Here is a 20645-nt window from a genome sequence, read left to right as displayed (position 1 = left end):
ACATGTTCCAGTTTCTCAGTGTCCTTCTTGAATTGTGGTGCCCAGAACTGGACACAGTACTCCAGGTGAGGTCTGACCAGAGCAGAATACAGTGGCACTATTACTTCCCTTGATCTAGATGCTATACTCCTATTGATGCAGCCCAGAATTGCATTGGCTTTTTTAGCTGCCGCGTCACACTGTTGGCTCATGTCAAGTTTGTGGTCAACCAAGACTCCTAGATCCTTTTCACATGTACTGCTCTCAAGCCAGGTGTCACCCACCTGTGCACATGAAAGGAAGATGCTCATTCACAGTAAGTCCAGGAAAGCCAGGAATCCTGGCTTATTGTGATGTGAAAACATGGCTACTGGACAGTGACAGAAAGAGCCGCAGGCCTTATGATAGGAGAGCTAGGCCTGTACAGCCTGCTGGCTCTCCACTGCTGCCTACTTCTCCAGGTCACTGGGCAAGACAACATCACACAAGGGACACTATAACCTTGGGATGAGGCAGGGAAACTGTACAGGTACTCCACACATATTGCAGTGGCACTAACTCATACTTTGAACCTGACTTGTGACACACAGTTGGCACGAAAGGTAGGCCATCAGTGATTTAATACATCCAAATTGTCTTATGTGGCATAAATTCAATCTACCACTTAAATACTTAAGAAAGGTTTTAGAACTATATAATGAATGTGTATGATGTCATACTCTGTTGGCTGGCAGTGTTTTGTATATTCTTGGAGGCCTGCATAACCTCTTTTTCTCCCCTTCATTCTCCTTATCTGTTTAGTCCCGCTCCGAAAGAGTGAGTGGGTCGGATGGAAGAGAGAGAATGGTTGCAAAGCAATGCAGATATTGAGAGTGCATGTATCTTTGGGATGGAAAGAAATGTGCAGTGCAATCCTATGCATATATACTCAAAAGTAAATCCCACTGTGTTCTACTGAACAAAGTTGTGATGGTTATTGGTTTTATGGTTTTAACATTTATGTTCTGGTATCTTGCATTTGATTGGAATATTTATATACTGCTCTGCAGTCCCTTGGGATAAAAGGCTTTATACATGTAAATGATGATGATAACAACAAATCATTTGAGAAAAAGTGACAATTTGTTGTTTTTCTTTTTGAGCTTTCTCTCTTATGTTCAGAATATAGGAGGCAATTCTTCCCTTCTATATGATGTTTCTGGTTTAAGCATTTATGTTGTGAACTTCTGCGGGATACCATTTTGAACACGAATAACAGGTTATAAATATTTTAAACAAACCATTTCATTTAATGAAAGTAATAAGTGTCTAGTAGTACAAATACACACTCACACAATCAATTCTTAGCTAAAAATGAACATGTCTAAGCCAAATCTGTCTGTGTTTTGTCTAAAAGTAGATGGCAACTTAGTCGGCAAAACATGGTACTCTTAATCCCGGGGTCGTGGGTTCGAGCCACATGTTGGGTGAAAGATTCCTGCGTTGTAGGGGGTTAGACTAGATAACCCTTGTGGTCCCTTCCAACTGTAGAGTTCTATGATTCTATGAGCTGTTGCAGGGGGCAGTAGGCCTGTTGCTGGAATTTGTAGGTGGGGAGTGTGCTGTCTTGTTGGCCACTGTGGGAACAGAACGTTGAACTAGAACATCTGGCCTGATGCAGCAGCAGAGCCCTTGCTGTGTTCTTTCTCGATAACATCATGTTCAAACTTTTCTCTTCATATTGCTTTGAGGTATGTTCTTTATGCTGTGGTTTGTTTTTAAACCTTGCATTCTTTGTATAACCCTCTAACTGTTCCATTTTAGAAGAAAAGACCACCAAAAGATGAATGCCATCTTCAAAAAAAATGCAACTGTACCCAGTAGGCCTACAACCCATATGTGATGGAAGGTCCTCACAATTTCAGGGAATGTAGCAGAAGTTCTACTTCAAGGTCACTGTGCAGCAAGTGGAAGCCTCTTGGCTCAGTTTAACAGGACATCAGCCAACTCAAAGCAAATTGCAATTACACTAGAAATTACATTTGGACAAAACAGGAAGGCTGGGCCTGTTAAAGGAGGCAGAATATTTGCTTTGAGAGAATGTGGGTTGGTAGGTGATTGGAGAGGGAGGAGGCAGACATCTGATTTTGAACTTGGCAACCCCTCCAGCTGGTTTAGTCACATATTTTCAGCTCAAAATCTATTTGGCCTTTACAACAGCCAAAATAAATGTCCCTTAATCACTTCCAACCTATTAACAGATGGGTAAACAGCTTTTATAAATGGGGCATACAAAATACTTCACAATCAGCCAAAACTAATTAGTGGCAATAGCTGAACCAAAAATGTTTAATTCAAGTAATATATATATCAATGTAGATGAAAGTACAGTTTATTTTTTATTTTATTTTTTTAAAAAGTCATTTCAAACATTATGCCTTAGAAAAATCACAATGGGCTTCATTTAAACCTGATGAATTTAGAATTCTAATTTGTTTCGGCTTTTCTTCTACATTAAGGCACAATCCAGTGGTGAAGATCTGCCAGCTGAAGGACTACTGTATAGTAAGGGCAAGGGCCACTATTTGAGGGCCACATGCCGATGGTGGGGAGGGCCAGAGGCAAAAGTTCGCAAAACAACAAATGTGCATTTGAGCAGGAGGCTGGTTTCTGTATTCACCCTTCCCCATCCTCCTTCCAGGCAAGCAAGAGGCAATATCAGAGTATAAGGACACATTCCAGCCAGCAAGAAACACTTGGGGTTTGAGGCAGGACCAGTCTTTGCATTATGCTTATTAAAATAGCTAATAAAAAGTTATTAAAAACAACAACAATGACTGAGCACTAACTGAGTTTTACAGAGGAAGTCTGTGGGCTGACATTTCTGATCTCTATAAGTTGCTCTGGGAACCTATTTTGGCTGAAGAGTGGTGTAAAACTGCTTTAGAAAAACTATTACTCTGTTGTTCTCCTGAATTATCAGTCTACTGCTTCCAACACATGTCTGTCTGTGTGTGTATGTATGTATGTATGTATGTATGTATGTATTTTATGCAGTCACTAAAAGGGTTTGTGTGAAGAAAGGCATGAAAAATAATATAGATTTAAGGATGACCCATGTATTCAAATTAGTCACATAAATTTGGTGGATGTTGGGGTTGTTTTAGAGTCTCAACTTTAAAAAGATTGATTCAGTGGAAATGGGTATAAATTGCAACTTTGCAATTTATACAGATGGATGCAATTAATACAGATGATTTTCTGTATTTCAGTGGAAATGTGCATTTTGTTAACATTTGCATTCATCCTTGTTTCCATACATGTTAAACTTTCCCCCCTGTTTTTTAACAAAATATTTTGTAGGAGAAGGCGTACGCTCAGTATAGTTCACGAGAAAGTCAAAAGGATTGGGCCACACTTGGATATATTTGAAGCTTTCAAACACCTCCGAAAAAGACAAACCAAGGATAAATATATTTCATCTGCCATTATTATACAGAAAACAATCAGAGGATGGCTTGTTCGTTGCAAAATGCACAGATTGAGGCTGAAGGTATTGTATCAGAAGCTAGGTGACATGCCATGGCTAGGATTGCTATGATTAGGCTTAACTATGAACCCTTTGCATTAGGTAGATCAGCTGACCATGATGCTTGTTATGCATTAATACTATCTGGGGCTGGCACTGCCATGAGACAAGGCAAGGCAGTTGCCTTGGTGCGGGAGGCTCTGGCTCTGTGGACTGTGCCCTGTGCTTCTTGGCTTTCTCTTTCTCCGCTATGCACGTGCTGCCTGTGCCCAAATGCCCACCTCCCAGCAGTGGTGGGTGGCATTGGGCACCTGGGCAGATGTGGTATGGCTGGTACACAGCAGGGGTGGCAGTGGCAGGAGGCAGCATTTTTGTTTTGCCTCTAGGGGCAAAATGTCCTGGACTGGGGCCCTTATATCATTCCAGCAATTTGATAGGCAGGAATCTGATTTGGTAGGTATCTCTCTCTCTCTCTCTCTCTCTCTCTCTCTCTCTCTCTGTGTGTGTGTGTGTGTGTGTGTGTAAAATAAATAGCTTGATGTGGTATAAGGCAGCTTTCTATGTAGCTTAATGTATACTGCCTGAAGCCACAATTTCAGTTAGATATACTGAAGGCCCACAGGCTGTGCCCTTTATTTAAACATTGGTGCAGGTATATAATGGTTTGCATATAATGATAAGTATGGCTTAGTGTGAATGATCAAGTGTGCAGTTATAGAAAATGAAAATCACATATACTTCCTTCTTCCCCAGTCCTGCTGCTGCCATGCTGTCCAGACGTAAGCAATGGTTTGCGTTAGCATTATGTGTGAACCCAAGGTCATAGTATTTCTCACTCTAAACAAACCATGTGTTCTTGGCTTGTTTGTTTGGGGAAGAGAAGTCACAAACCCAGGTTCGCACATAACCCTAAGCCAAACCATGACTTCTGGGTAGTGTGATGGCAGCAAGGCTGGGGGGGAGGCAAGGCAGATATGATTTTTTCAATTTGTGTGTCTCCATTCTTACTTGTTCATGCTTAATTGTAGCTTGGCTTACTATTGCATGAGAACTGAGTCAATGTATAGCACCCCATATCTGGTTGTAGTTAATGGTAATTTTTAATCCACCTGCATTGCTTTTGAAGTTTTTTCTAATGTTGCTTTACATTGTCTTGAAGTTTTATGAGAGGGCAGTATATAAATACTTTTATAACTAAATAAAATACATATAATATTTCCTTGTGTTCTCCTGTATCACAGTATCTGCTGTTGCACATTGGTAATATAATAATAATAATAATAATAATAATAATAATAATAATAATAATAATAATAATTTATTATTTGTACCCCGCCCATCTGGCTGGGTTTCCCCAGCCACTCTGGGCGGCTTCCAACAGAGATGAAAAATACACTAAAACGTCACATATTAAAAACCTCCCTGAATAGGGCTGCCTTCAGATGTTTTCTGAATGTCAGGTAGTTGTCCATCGCCTTGACATCCGATGGGAGGGCATTCCACAGGGCGGGCGCCACCACCGAGAAGGCCCTCTGCCTGGTTCCCTGCAACTTGGCCTCTCGCAGTGAGGGAACCGCCAGAAGGCCCTCGGAGCTGGACCTCAGTGTCCGGGCAGACCGATGGGGGAGGAGACGCTCCTTCAGATATACTGGACCGAGGCCATTTAGGGCTTTAAAGGTCAGCACCAACACTTTGAATTGTGCTCGGAAACGTACTGGGAGCCAATGTAGGTCTTTCAAGACCGGTGTTATATGGTCTCGGCGGCCGCTCCCAGTCACCAGTCTAGCTGCCGCATTCTGGATTAGTTGTAGTTTCCGGGTCACCTTCAAAGGTAGCCCCACGTAGAGCGCATTGCAGTAGTCCAAGCGGGAGATAACCAGAGCATGTACCACTCTGGCGAGACAGTCTGCAGGCAGATAGGGTCTCAGCCTACGTACCAGATGGAGCTGGTAAACAGCTGCCCTGGATACAGATTTGACCTGTGCCTCCATGGACAGCTGTGAGTCCAAAATGACTCCCAGGCTGCGCACCTGGTCCTTCAGGGGCACAGTAACCCCATTCAGGACCAGGGAATCCTCCACACCTGCCCGCCTCCTCTCCCCCAAAAACAGTACTTCTGTCTTGTCAGGATTCAACCTCAATCTGTTAGCCGCCACCAACAAAACACTAACACCTGTTGCTTCTCGTTTATTTTTTCACTTTTGCTTTGTAGAACTTCTACAATAGTTTGAACAGACTTTGATACTTGCCTCATCACATTCATTTATGTGTGTGTGTCCTGGTTGTGGTTGTACATACTTGCAAGGGATTTGTCTCTGTTCACCACCTCTAAGAGTTTCTTATTTTACACACTAATAATTTATAATCCTTTCCCTTTGAAATAAATGAAAACAAAATATTTGCGTAATTGTAGGCTAGGAGCCATGGACCAAGTTTACTAGCTGTCGTAAAGGAATATCGCAAAGTGATGTTTCGCATTAAACGCCGATGTGGAATCTTGGATCCAACTACACCCCTAATATTTGATCAACTAGAAGACTATCTTGACCACAAAAGATGTATGTATTGATTATATTATATTATATTATTTCAGAGCAAACCATTATTGAAATTGCAGTACCTCTTGCTTTTTAAAATGCTGTCTATATTTCAGTATTTCAGAATTCCAGAAAATGCAACCATCTCTTGTGCTTTCCAAAGCTTACAGTATTGTTTCAAAGACCTTTCCACCATAGATGAAATACAGGCTTATGTATTAACATTATAAGACTCTTATGTGGAGGTACCATAACTCACTGGTATAGAGCACAGATACACTGTCCCAAGTTTCCTGTTAAAAGGATCAGGTAGCAGATGATGGGGAAAACCCAGTCTGAGACCCTGGGAAGCACCTGCTGGCCAATTTAGACCGGTGTAGTCAACCTGCTGCCCTCCAGACATTGCTGGACTACAACTCCCATCATCCCCAACCACTGGCTATATTGGCTGGGGTTGATGAGAGTCTCAACAACTTCTGGAAGACACCATGTTGGCTGCCCCTGATTTAGGCAACACTAGGAGCTTCTAGCTAATTGAGCACTGAGATGCACAACTGTGTGTTGTTTTGTCAGGTTCTATGGTTAGAACTGCATGGGATGGTGGGAGTCCTATATCTTCCAATGCAGTTCACCACCAAACAGTAATAAAGCACAGGGAGCGGGGGTGGATTTAGTGATTTCCATTAGAGGGCAGAAGAGCTTTGCTGAAAATGCTGTCCATTGTTTTATTGCCTGCCCTGCCCCCCCCCCCAACTCATTTCTCCATATGCTTCTCCCACTCCAGTCTGGTATTCAAAATGGGAAATAAGTCCAGCTGGAGGGACGTTTTGGGGAAGGGACTCAGGGAGGGGATAGGGAGTGACAGGTAGAGGAAATATTCAGCATCCACTTTGCCCTCAGCTTCTTCATTGGAAATTACTATGCACTGCTGTTTGGTAGCATTCCTAGGTTCACCACAGTCTTCTGTAGTCCTGTGCTAGCTCAGCTCCAATCTGAATGTTATATCTCCCCTATGGAAGCTGCCTGTAAAGTCTTTCCACATGAAAGGTGATGGTCACAGCATGCAAAAGCAACTTACTGAGTGCCAAGGGCATGCCACATTTGCATATCAGTGTGGCATGTCCTTGGCAGGAATGGCACTGGCACACAGGAACTACATGTGACTCAGTCCTGACACATGCATTAGCAAATGCTGAAACATGATGTGTACTGTGTGGAGTGCTGCCAAGGTCTTCTTGGCAGTCTCCACGAGGAGGCTGTAATGTTTACATTGACCCTGAGATAGGAAATGATGGAGCAAACTGGCAAGCGATAGGAAGCGATGGAGCAAATTGGCAAGTCACTCAATCTGAGTATTCGCAGTGAGATAGCTTGAGAAACAGGCAGGTCCATCTACAGAGGAAAACGAGGCGCTTGGCAGGCATTTTCCAGCACAGAATATGGAGTGAACATATGGCCAATGTGGCAAAGCAACAGTCTATGCTTGATATAGCAGCATCTATCACACTAGCGATGCTAAATGTTGAAAAGGGGGTAATAGATACATATAAAGTATTACTTTGAAGTTAAGCAGTGGAACTAGTAAAGTAGCTGAAGTAGCAGTGATCATACCATTCTATATTGACAGTGAATATATCTAGTGACAGCGAGCAGATCTAGTGCTGGGCTGAAATCTGCACCCCAGCAATTTTCATACAATTTTCTGAATTGTGTGTATGTGTATGTTTTCCAATGATTGGGTTAGTCCTTGATGTGGGTGGGTGTAGGCAAATTCTATTTGGTGTTGGTGTTACCTTTAATATGAGTTGGCTGCTGATGAATTAAAGAGCAGGTTGGCTACCCTCAGCATCCTGGTAGAAAGCTTGTCCTGTAAAATGAAATGGAAAAAAAAATTAATAAAACCCAGCAGCTACCTCTTATTTAATGATATGATTACCAAGCCTCCCTGCCCCCCAGCCCAATTCTTAGAATTTGCCTACATCTTCAAAATATTAATGGGTACAGTTACACATAAAAAGGATGAAGTTAACTATTGAATATCTTATATCAGTACATGCATATCCAAGGGGTGTGTGTGTGTGTGTGTGTGTGTGTGAGAGAGAGAGAGAGAGAGAGAGAGAGAGAGAGACAGACAGACAGACAGACCTGGAGTGGCACTCTCTGAATGCAGACTGCAATAGTGGAGGAATCAACATAGTGAAAATGGAAATAATAATAATAATAATAATAATAATAATAATAATAATAATAATAATAGAATATTTATACCCTGTCCATCTGTTTATACCCTGTCCACTCTGGGTGGGCCCAACAAGAATATTAAACAGAATAAAACTTCAAACATTAAAAACTTCCCTAAACATGGCTGCCTTCAGATGTCTTCTAAAAGTCAGATAGTTTATTTCCTTGACATCTGGTGGGAGGGCATTCCACAGGGCGGGCGCCACCACTGAGAAGGCCCTCTGTCTTATATAGAAACAGTAGCAAGAAATATATAGTTTGACAAGGCATTAAATATTACTTGTCAGGGATTGGATGAATACTGAGGGGTGGGCACCAGGAGAAGTGGGGTTGGAGACTGACTTGGAAGAAGGGATCAGTGAATAAGGGGAACCTGTAACAGCCAGAAGACAAGAGGCAGAGGCAGGAGAACATGCAGGATTGGAGAGTGAAGGAAGCAAAGATAAGTCAGGCTGGTGGAGAGTCAAGGGCTTCTGCACCGCCTCCTCCTGCCCCCACGTCTCCTGCCCCACTGTCTCCCTGGACCATAAGAGGGTTAAAGCGGGAGGAGCAGAAGGTTACACAGAGGCAGAGTCTTCACCTGCTTTTGTGCAGCCCAAACAGGGAGGATACACAAGCCAAGTTTGGGGGCAGGGCCTCTTTGTTGCGGCAACTGCCTCATCAGGTGCACACCTAGGACTATCTGAGAGAAGTAGGATTGATGGACATATCTCCCCCTGACTTGTAAGTGTATTTTTGACAATGACGAGTTGATTTCTCACTCTGGACATTCCATGCCTGACAGCACTGTGATATTATTGGGAGCAGGTGGACTGGCACTCTACCTGGGCAGAGAGTTGTAGTCTGTAACACAGTTTACCCAAAATGTTCCCATCCTCACTATTAGAAATTGGGTTAGACGGAGCAAATTTAGCTGCCTCAGGTATGGATATATGACAACATTATCCAAGTCAGGTCTAGGAGCAGCTTTAAATGCCTCAGGTGAAAGTGTGGCAGCTTGGTCAGAAGCCACTGCCAACCCTGTAACACCTGAATCAAATACTGCAAAAGGATTACTAACAGGAATGTTAAAACTCAAAGGGGATTGTTGGAGAAACGGGGGGCCAGACTCAATTCTGCTCTCTTTAGATTTAGACACAGAGAGATAAGTCCGGAACTACCTGAGTGTTTGGTATTACCCATTATAAAACACAAATAGTTTAAAAGTACTGCACCCCCCCCACTTTTTAAAGCAATATCACAAATCCACTGTTAAAACTTACATAAAACAAGCACACTACTGATAAAAAAAATGTAAACTATTATATCCGGAAAGACTGTTCTTTTACCAAGGCACACACTTTTATATTACACTATCTCAGGCTTCATAATCAACACCATTAACAAGAGGTCCAGTTATATAATTCTTTATATTCTTATTGGACCTGCAGATCTTGGTGTCCACAGGCTGTGCCCTAGGTGATTAGTCACAAGAAAGGAGCACTTTGGCTCCTCCCCTTCAGCTTGTTCTTCTATTGCTTGATGGCCAGAAGAAATGCACAGCCTTCAGAAACAGATCTTGGTGACTCAGTTCACTTCCACCCCTAGTAGTCATATCATTCCTATACAACGCATGGTGTCCCAAATGTTTTCTTAAATGAGTTCTAGTCCCATTTCAAAAGTCTTGAAAGCTCTGAAACTCCACAAAGTGTCTACCAGGCACCAGAGTTTGGAGATGAGATGAAAGAAGAATATTATACATTCAGTTTTGATGAGTTAACAGCCTTGTTGGCCTGAATGTAAATAGAGTTTGATTTCACATTGTTTGATTTCACCTATGGAGATGGCGTCAGACCTAAGTTTCCAGCGTCTTCTCATAAACACTATAATTGAACTTATATCTCATCTGGAGATAATTCTGTATAACAACAGAATGCATTTATTTTATTTTGCTCTGAGCACTTATGGCTGTTGAATAAGAACCACTCAGCTTTAGAAAAATCGTTTTGAGTAGCTAAAGCTGATCCATAAAATAAAATAAAAAATGCATCCTGTTCTTGAATTTGTGTTCACACTGACAAACACATAGAGTGCTCTGAAGAAGCAGGCTTTCCTATTCCTTTTAATTAGGGATATTGTGTGAGTTCACCTGAGCCTGACTTAGATATGACATTTCAGGGTTCAAAAACCCCACCTTCAATTTCCCTGCTCCAGAGTTAGATAAAAAAAAAAACCTGAGGGGAAAAACCCTCTAAACAAAAGAGAGGAACCCCTATACCCTCCTTCTTGCTTCTTCTACTTCCCTGGCCCCCCAAAGTCACCACCTACCCCAGCCCTCCAAAGCACTTCCCTGTTCCTTCCCTTGTCCATTGGTAGGGAATAGGAGCAGCAGTGGAATCAATGAAAGATGAGAAAGAAGAATTTTCTCTCTCTCCAGTTTTCTACCCCTCCACTCTCCCATTTATGCAATGAGTTATAGTCTATGGGAGGGTTAAGACCTGCAATTGCAAGAGCTCCTGAAAGACCATTTTCCACACTATACTTCACCCCTATACCATGCTATGTGTGGATGACACCATATCCCACTCATTCTTTGCTTTGTATAATTTGTTTTGCATTTGAGAAGGTAATGCAACTATGCTGTTAACTTTAGTATTTTGAAAAATACTACTCATAAATACTGTTAATTTAATTTAAAAATATCTGATTTAAAATGATACAGAAAATTCAAGATTTGTTAAAGTTCTCACCTAATAAAAATGTACATATACATTATTTTACATTCTAGTTTACGAAATAATGTTTACCAAGAGAGACTTCTTGAAAGAGATGGATAGAAATGAGCTACCTAAATTCTTCAGAGATTGTGGCCTTTTCCCAACCCTGGCTGAAATGAACAATACAATGAAAATGGTATTAGAAGGTAAGAGATTTTCTGGATGTTTTTGTTCAGAGGCAGTAGAGAATGCTGTTCTTAGGCAAAGGGGGGTTTAAATTGTTGAAGGAATGTGCACTTTGTTTATTTAAGTAATATTTAGAAGCTACATTATGCTGCTGAGTAATTCAAATGAGCCAGTAGTTGTTAGGGCTGTATAAAAAACAAAATGGGCTTGGAACCTGAGTCACTTGGACAGCTGGGTCACCTTGCCCTCAGAGGCTTGGACAGACATTGTGCTTCATTTTCTGAAGACTTGGATGGCTTCTTTATTGACTAGAATGAGAACATCAATAAATGCCTTCTCCCCCATTTGAAGGAAACTGCAGGCAGTGTAGGCTGTTCTCAGGGGATGAAGGCTGCTATATTTCAGAGAGATAAGTGTAGAGGTTTCTGACCAAAGAGAGCATTTGATTTATTTATTTATCATTCCCCTCCCCCCGTAGTTTTGTGGGCAATGTTATGTTCTGTGTCGTGAGTGTTGTGTAGCTGTGCAACATTTTCACATGCATTGTTAAGTGTAGTGCTTTGTGCGCTCTATAAAACCAGATCTTTAGTAAAAATCCTCAGAGGACAAGCCACCTTAATCTTCCAGGCATTCTAGGTTTGTTTTTTGTTATTTGTATCTTATTGTTGTGGCTTTTACCTTAAGAGCAGTGGATAAGAGCTATGACGCCAAGACTAGTCAGAAGTGCAAGATGGTGAGGTCCAAGGCTAAACCAGTTGCAGGTAGTTCCAAGGGTGGTACGAGTGCTACAGGGGTATACTGTGTGTATGACATCTGTATGGTTGTTGCAGTTACACAGATGACTGCAGCATAGATCATGAATTGGGGGAGGATGTTAGAATTCCTGCTCCATGATTGCAGTCATGGGATTGTTGTCTATCACATGACGGTATATGTTTTGACTCCACAGAGTGAGAAGTGACGGAGACAGGATGTTTGTGTTACTGTGTTCCATGAAGTGGGACTATTGTCCTTTATTCCTTTTCTCTTTGCTGTCTGATGCTAGAGAGAGAGGGAGGGAGCCATGCTGCAGTGCTCCGTGTGTGTTTATATGTAATTAAATTAAAAGATTAGCCAAAATGCTGAGTTGCTGAGGTCTGTCACACAAGTTGTGAAGACTCTGCAGATCCCTAAGTGTGCCGGTGTCTGTTGACATTGGTTGCTGTGATGTTTGGGCAGAAGAAAGCTTTTGAAGCTCCTCAACCAGGAGGGAGAGAACATGCCAGTCAGGCATGTGTCTCTGCCAGGCTCCTACTCAAGTGTAGGCTGAACTCCTAACAGGATGAAGATAGATGAAGTGGAAATACCATATTCTGTTCCCCACCCCCACCTCAAATAATGCTGCCTGGTTGATGGAGCTCATGGTTTGCTATAAGCTGCCTGAACACACCATCTTGAGTCTAGAGTGTGATTGGCGCTGAGAAACTCTTAGGTGGGCAGTTTTGTGTGGCAAAAGGTGGCCTATTATATATCCTGGTCCCAAATCCTATAGGTCTTTAAACATCATAACCAATAGACTGAATTGTGTTTTGAAACAAACAAGCTACCTATTCAGCCAGTTGTTTTTCATGTGTCCCTTCTGAGCCCGTAAATGTGTAAATAAGCAAATATTCACAAAAGACAGTAAGACTGCATTGCAAAAAGTAACTCAGGAAGAGTAACTTGAAGATTGACAGTAACCCCCTTCACACACAAAGCCATGTGAAAATTGCTCTCCCATAGCAATCATGAATGATATGCCTTGCAGCTTTCGAGGGAAGGGGGCTGCATAGCAACAGACAGGAAAATCCACAGACTTCTTGACAAGGTCTGATCAAGGAAAAAGGTGTGACGGGCTTCTTCTGTTTGGATTCTGTATTGCTGGTCAGTTGAAGGTAACAAATATCTGACTGGGGCAGAGAGGACATGCAAGACCCTTTAGGAATGCATCCAAAATACTCCTCATCCTAATTTCTCCCCAAATTTTTGGAATTTTGATTTGTGAATGTGTTCTAACTGTGTGTGTGTTTTTTCAGTTCCTTGACCATGTAATCTGTCCTGATAATGTGTTGAAGGGTGGGATATAAATATCAAAACATTTTTCAAAGTTTTCTTTTTTTAAAAAAACCCATCTTTAAATATTCATCACCATTTGCTGTCTTGAAAAAGCTTCTGCTGAAAAGGGCATGGAGGGATGATAGCTACTGAGGCTGTGCAAAAGCTTTAGACAAGGCACAAATTTAAGGTAAATAGTACTGCTTCCCCGGGCCACGTTGAAAGTAATATTCATAGTGATCCACAATATAGACTCCCCCACTTCCCAAAGTTTTGGAAGTGCCTTGGAGCTCTGAAAGTGTTTTTTTTTTTTTTTTACTTTTTCAGGCCAGCACCTCCAAGTTCACCATAAATTAAAAGAAAACAAAAAAACAGCAGTGTGGGGGAGGCAGAGAATTTTCGGTGACTGGTTGTTGTAGATTCCGGAGCTCTCCATTTACTTCTGATCAGAGTGGTTTTGGGCACGAGACAGGCCCTTTTCGGTGGTGGCACTTAGACTATGCAACTGTCTCTCCTTAGAATTCCAAATGGCCCCCAAATGACAAGCATTTTAAATGCTCCTTGGAAACAATTTTGATTTGTCAGGTTTATAGATCAGGATGTTTTCGTTTGTTTGTTCCCCTGGTTTTCCGCTCAAATTTTTGTTGCTGTGTTTCTTTTTTTTTTGCTGGTTGGTCTTGTTTACTCTTTATGTGAATATTGTTTTTAAGTTGGATTTCTGATCTCCATCTTCATCTTTTGATGGGCAAGTGGTTTAAAATATTAATATAAAAATGCATGATCCCAACAACAATAATGTTACTTTAGCCACATGCACTTAAGTCTTTGGATGCAGCCTAATCCTGTTCATGTTTATTCACAGATAAGTTACCCAAGTGTTCATAGGACTGCAGTCCTCAAAATATAAAATTTTACCTGTATTGTTGATTTCCAATGATACCAGCACAAAGCCATTCTTGTTTTCTTTTTTTAAAAGGTTGGGTAAATTATTATTTGGACAAAGGGAACTCAAATCAAGTGTTCTTCTGCTTCTTTGGGAATGTTTTAACATAGTTATGCTTTATTGTTTCCAGCCATAGCTTCAAAGGCCATAGATGAGCTTTAACTTGAATTTCTAGCAGCCTTGGTTGGTTTACATCACAATTTCTGTGTAGTTAAAATGTTTTTTTAATGCCAGGCAAATCTCTGGGGGGCCTCTTTAAAAGAGCTAATGTTCCCTTTGGCACTGAAATCCACTTACCTTAACTGACTTCAGTTATATTTCAACCTGATTCCTGGTGTCACAATGGTAATGTTAATTGTAGCATCCCAAAGGCTCTTAGTATTCATCAAATATTTGATTTACATTTTCTAATAAGGCTTTTGGAATGCATGAACAGGAAACCTGTCCTCTACCATGATTCCTACTACTGTCTCCTTCATTAACATTGCAAGTTGTTTTTTCTAAAGTAATTAAAATATGTAATTGAATACACTAGAATAATTTTGGGAAATTATTTTAATTATTCCACAGGTTCTACTGGGAAACATTGCATCTTTTATTATAACTGAATGGGTAAATGTGGCTTTTTAAAATCCCACTTGTATTTCACTAGATTATTTTTTTAATCATTTAAGCAAATCCTGTGGATAGGCAGGATTGTCTCATGGTTCTCCATAAAAGTACAAAAGTGCTGTCGGATAACTTTCCATCTATACCTAAAATCAATAGCCACCCAAGTTATTCACTCACTCCTGCCCTTGACACAATGCTCGTAAGGTAAGTCTAGGACTGATTTCAGCATTGTTTATTAGAGAACGTGACTATGTACTTTTTCTGAGGCAATGGCAGTGAGTCTTTCCTTTTCAACTGAAGCTACAGCAACTTAATTCTTAAAAACAAAACAAATGCCTGATCCTTCTAAGGAGACCTGTGTGCTTAATCAAGCATCTATGTCATGGGTAGGCAAATTAAGGCCCGGGGGCCAGATCCGGCCCAATCGCCTTCTAAATCCAGCCCACGGACGGTCCGGGAATCAGCGCGTTTTTACACAAGTAGAATATGTCCTTTTATTTAAAATACATCTCTGGGTTATTTGTGGGCATAGGAAGTCGTTCATTCCCCCCCAAAAAAATATTGTCCGGCCCCCCACAAGGACCCCCCACTAGGTCTTAGGGACAGTGGACCGCCCCCCTGATGAAAAAGTTTGCTGACCCCTGATCTATGTTCATCAAGCATCCAAGTATCACCAGCATAAATTAGATAAATATCAAAATATGCATCCAATGTACATCTGAGTGTGGATGATACCTGTCAGGGAACTGACATCGGAGCGAGAGGTGGAGGCAAGGCTCCCGAGCGATGCAGGAGAGGAGACCAGCAGAGGGGAAGGAATTCAGCGCAACACCAGCAGAGAAGGGAGGGAGATGGAGGATTCGGAGAGGGGTCTTCAAGACTCTTCACCCGAAACTAGCGGAGAGAGCGCAGGCTCACCTCTGCCCACTCCTTCCTTGCACAGAAGAGTTCCGCGCAGGGAGAGTAGGCGGAGACTGGGCATCAAACAACTTCTATGCTGGAAGAGGTTCAAGAAACGCCCACTGATGGATTCTGCAAGCGACTGACCGGCCACGGAGTGGAGGGCTGTCAGCCAAGGCATGGTTAGCCAGGCAATCTAGCCGAAAGTAACGGCAACTTACGCACAAGTAACCCCTTATAACCATTACAATACCTATTTGCATTGCATTGCTTTCTTTGAAATGTTAGTTTGAATGTGGATCCCTACGCACACAGATGCTTATGCATTCAAATGTGTGATTCTCATGCACACAGAGGGCTGTATGTGTGGAAGCCAATATACATGTTTATTCTCTCTTTTCTTGTGAGGGGATAATTATGCAGCTTGGACCTCTCTACAGAGTTTGTATTATAGTCTACAGAGTGGAATATGTATTATACTTATGGTGGAGAGGGCATGTTTGAAGATCCTTGGGGAAAAGAATTAAACAGCCAGATAAACATTCTCTTACTTTATCTTTCCTAGAGACAAGCCAAAATGTAGATCTTCATAACTACTACTGGTATATAGAACTTTGTACTCAAAATTCTTTCTAAGTGAATGGCTCCCTTAAGCAAACTATATTGGGGAGGTAATTTATGTGAGAAAAATGGATGCCAGCTCCTCTTGCTGGGCAACAGCCACAGCTTGAGTCATCTTCCTCTTTTGGCACAACTCCTATACCTTTCACAGTTGTCTGACCTGTAGAAATTTAGCGGGTGAAACTTTTGAAGGCTTGGAGCTGGACTGATGAGGAAATGTCTCTATATGCCAAACTGCTATTAAGGGCACTGCGCTGGAGCACTGTCAAAAGAAAAAAGTTAGCAACCCTATCCATAGCCTTTTGAATTATAACATGTTTTTTCAAAGTCTTGAGTTATCAACAGTGGTGCTGAGAAACCTAATGGAAAAAGCATAACATTAAAGGCTGTAGCCCAGTTCCAGTCCAGGTACTTTGTCTCATGTAACATCCCCTCCCCTCCAGCAAATTGCTTTGGGAGGGCAACAGGGTGGGATTTACCATTAAGCAAAATAAGCTCTTGTTTAGGCAAACCCTCCAAGTGTCCCTATTTTCCAGGGACGTCCCTGATTTAGAGAAGCCATCACAGTTTCTGATTTGATCCCAGAGTGTCCCACTTTTCCTTAGAATGTTCCTATTTTCATTGGAGAAATGTTTGAGGGTATGGAGTTATCCAACCCCTGAGCTGTCCAAAGGCAATCCTGTATAGGGAAGGTTTTTTATGTTTAATGTTTTATGATGCTTTTACATATGTTGGAAGCTGCTCGGAGTGCTGGGGCAACCCAACAAGATGTGTGGGGTATAAATAGTAAAATTATCATTATGGAATGGGATGTCCCTATTTTCATGGGAGAAATGTAAGAGGTTATGGTTTAGGGAATTAAGGGAAGTGGGGCACAACATAAATTTTCCATTGCCAGATTGGCATAAACACATGGTTCTTCTTTGGTGGATCATAGCAAATGCTTTATACCAGTTTATAGTGCATAGCAGTGCCAGCACCTCAATGGTTTGCTTGTTTCATTAGATACAATGAAGGGATTAGGACAATATATAATTTAGTAGCTTAGTAGTGTATTACACGTCTTCAAACAGAATTTTGCTTTTGCAGAAAAAGCAATACTTCTCAAAAAGCTATTCAGAAGTTATTCAGAAATAAATTATTAGTTTTTCTAAACTGCTTAGTAAAGAAAAAGAGTATGCCTGATTGAAACATGCTCAACATACACTGTATACGCTGTGTGGCTTGTCCTTTAAAACACTCTGAGTGACTTACACGGCACTAAAAAAAACCTGTCCTCAAGTTTACAATAATATATGTACGTGTGTGTGTGTGTGTGTGTGTGTGCCCCTGTATTACACACAAATGAGAGTGCTCTAAAGGAATGAAAACTGGCTGAGTGCTTCTAAACACCTCTAGTCTACCATTCTGTGTTCTGACAGCTGGGGCCCTGTGTGTAGACTGAACATGTAACATCACTCGGATAAAGATTGACCTTTGCCATCTCCTGTCATATTATTGCCGGCGAGGAAATTCTCTGTAACCTGAGACTCCCAAGTCTACTTAGTACTTACTCTGCTTATGACAGAGGGAAAGATATTTAACTTAGAGGGTAGAATAAAGGATTTTTTTGAATTAAACTTTTCCTTACAGATTATCAGGCGAGGAACTGGTGATCTTGACATGGGAACTCCAGTGTCAGCATCCAGGCACCTTACTGCTGCTACCACTATATTACTCTGTAAGCAAAGGGAACAGCTGGCTGGATCTTTGCAGGTGTTAGGGGGGATAGTGTATCTTTCTGCCCTTGGGGAATCAAGTGACTTGAGGAGCCAGTATGGTCCCTTACATAGCCGGGCTGAGCTGTTCCACCGTCCCTGATGAGAAATCTCTGTGTTGGCACAACTGGGGACATGAGTGCTTTCTGCAATTCTTTGTTCCATGCTCTAGGATAAAACAAGGAGGTGAAGGAGGCAGCGACTAGAAAAACATGCACAATAAGGAGTGTGCCATGGTACTGCCTCTACATAGCTTATGATCTGCTACTTCTGCTGCAGGCAGGCAGGCAGGCAGGCAGGCAAGAGATTGGTGTCTGGGAGTGCCCTTGCTGATTGCTGTAAGGCTCATATCTGCTGGTCGTTGTTTTCTGTTAAATCCAATTTTATTAGACAAGAAAAAATCCATTTACAATGTAGTTACAAGCATTGCCTGTGGGATGGCATTAAATGGGCAATGAACAGCCCATCAGTGGTGATTCCTTCTGTTCCCCCAAATGGAAGGAGATAGCCTAGAGTGCCCTTATTAAACACTGCTTCATCTTTATGTAGCATGAGCAAGTCATTTACTGTGTGGATGATAGTGAAAATGGATGAAAATAGAGTAATGGATTGCATCCAGAGTAACATAAAGTGTGGACCTACAAGAAAAGCAAGGTAGCTGCCATAGATATTACCGCGATCAATTCTAAGTTATCTTTGGAAAGGGAGAATGCAAAAGACACTGTAGTATGGTTGTTTCCAAATCCTGAACATGGAGGAGAAGTGAACAATTTTTTTTATCTTTAGCAAGAAAGGCAGAATTGGACCTTTCACATGGCTCATAGCTTCATAAGCTTTTGGAGTATGAAGAGACAGACATTTTAAGTGTTTCATTAGTTACTGCCTGCAGTATACACAGCTGTGAACTTGGAAAAGAAATAAGGATTATTTTCATGAAGGAACCTTCAGTAGCACTTTTATGTGCGCGTGCAGTGGTGGATTACTGAAGTAAGCTATTAGTCACCTGCAACCAAATGATAATTAGCTGGATCTTAAATATTGCTGTGTCTCTCAGTTTTTACTGTAGATTCGACTAGTCAGTAAATATGTGCTCTGTGTTGTAACAGAGCCATGCATACACTGGTATGGATGCAAGTTACTGCAAGAGAAATAACACACGCCAGCTGTTGCACTTGGAGTAAGAAAAGCACTTCAAGAATACAAAATTATCTTCATTATGTGCATTATCAAAATCTGATGATGCTCTAACAAGGGTATAAAGGTGCACAGCATCTTCAACATCAGATCTTGTGAATCAACTTTATGTATTTATTTATTTAAAACATTTTTATTCTGACCTTCATAAAATCATTCCAGGGTGTCTTACAACAGAAAAATAACGATGCAATAAATGTAATCCATTACAAGTCAACAAATATAGCAAAAATAGCAACAGCTGACCAGTTCTTAATAATTGTCAATAGTGCAGCCAATTGCTACAGAGCAGTCTTGCTAGTCCTGTGCTAAGCATGTTGCAATTCTCCTTGTATTTCCCAAACACCTGCCAGCCTGCTGGCATTGAAGCTCTTAGAAGGTGCTGCATGAGGGACTTTGACAGGGGGTTGGGACAACCCACCAGTCAATCATCTGCCAGGAGATTGGCAGGTGGGTTGTCCTGTCCACCTGTTAAAATTGGCCCAAAGGGGTGGGGACAGATGGAGTGAGGACCTGGCCTGCTTAGCCAAAAAGGTCTGGTCTAAATGGAAGGTGCTGCCTTTTTGAGACTTTACCAATAGCCCTAGGATAGGACATAATCTAATCTGCTGCAGCTCCACACTGCTCTCCTGTGCGAGTCCTAAACACTGTTCAAAACTATTGGGCAGTTTACACTAATTCTCAGCTATGGCTGATGGAGATGGGCGGAGCCTCAGGGTCACACTCCTGACACCAGTGTGGTAGCATCTCACCTGAGTGGGACAGGGCAGCAGTGAGATTAGGGCTGTACGAATGTACTAGTGGGTGCACCAGGTTGGCTCTGTGTAGCCCTGACCTCACCACAACTGTGCTCAGCCCCATCCTCATCCAGATAGATTGAAGGTTACTCCCCAGTGTCAGGAGGGCAACACTGTGGCTCTGCTCCACCACACCAACCACTGCTGCTAATTCCAGTGTATGGTATACAAGTTGAACACGCATTTGTGAACACTCATGCATAGTGATTCATGATGAAAGAATCTGTGAAAATGAAAGAAGTGGTGAAAGTCTTAATGTATTTTTTAAAATGTATCCACTCTTTCATCCCTGTTAATAGTTTGCAATATTATCTGTTAGGTAAAGGTAAAGGTAAAGGTACCCCTGCCCGTACGGGCCAGTCTTGACAGACTCTGGGGTTGTGCGCCCATCTCACTTAAGAGGCCAGGGGCCAGCGCTGTCCGGAGACACTTCCGGGTCACGTGGCCAGCGTGACATCGCTGCTCTGGCCAGAGCCAGAGCCAGAGCCAAAGCTGCACACGGAAACGCCGTTTACCTTCCCGCTGGTAAGCGGTCCCTATTTATCTACTTGCACCCGGAGGTGCTTTCGAACTGCTAGGTTGGCAGGCGCTGGGACCGAGC

General features: G+C 41.9%; 1 protein-coding gene across 3 annotated transcripts in view; it reads left to right on the top strand.

Annotated features, from left to right (window-relative positions):
- The window catches only part of IQCM (IQ motif containing M), an 86792-nt gene that overhangs the window by 34295 nt on the left and 31852 nt on the right, over positions 1 to 20645 (top strand). For all 3 annotated transcript variants that reach the window (XM_079990610.1, XM_079990608.1, XM_079990609.1), the window contains exons 8-10: positions 3322 to 3511; positions 5901 to 6045; positions 11033 to 11167. In XM_079990610.1, the coding sequence (XP_079846736.1) occupies positions 3322 to 3511; positions 5901 to 6045; positions 11033 to 11167 (470 nt within the window). The remainder of the gene's footprint in view (positions 1 to 3321; positions 3512 to 5900; positions 6046 to 11032; positions 11168 to 20645) is intronic.

The sequence above is a fragment of the Podarcis cretensis genome (genome assembly GCF_951804945.1).
Source record: "Podarcis cretensis genome assembly, chromosome: 9".
Taxonomy (NCBI): Eukaryota; Metazoa; Chordata; class Lepidosauria; order Squamata; family Lacertidae; genus Podarcis; species Podarcis cretensis.
This window is presented reverse-complemented; position numbering and strand designations above follow the sequence as displayed.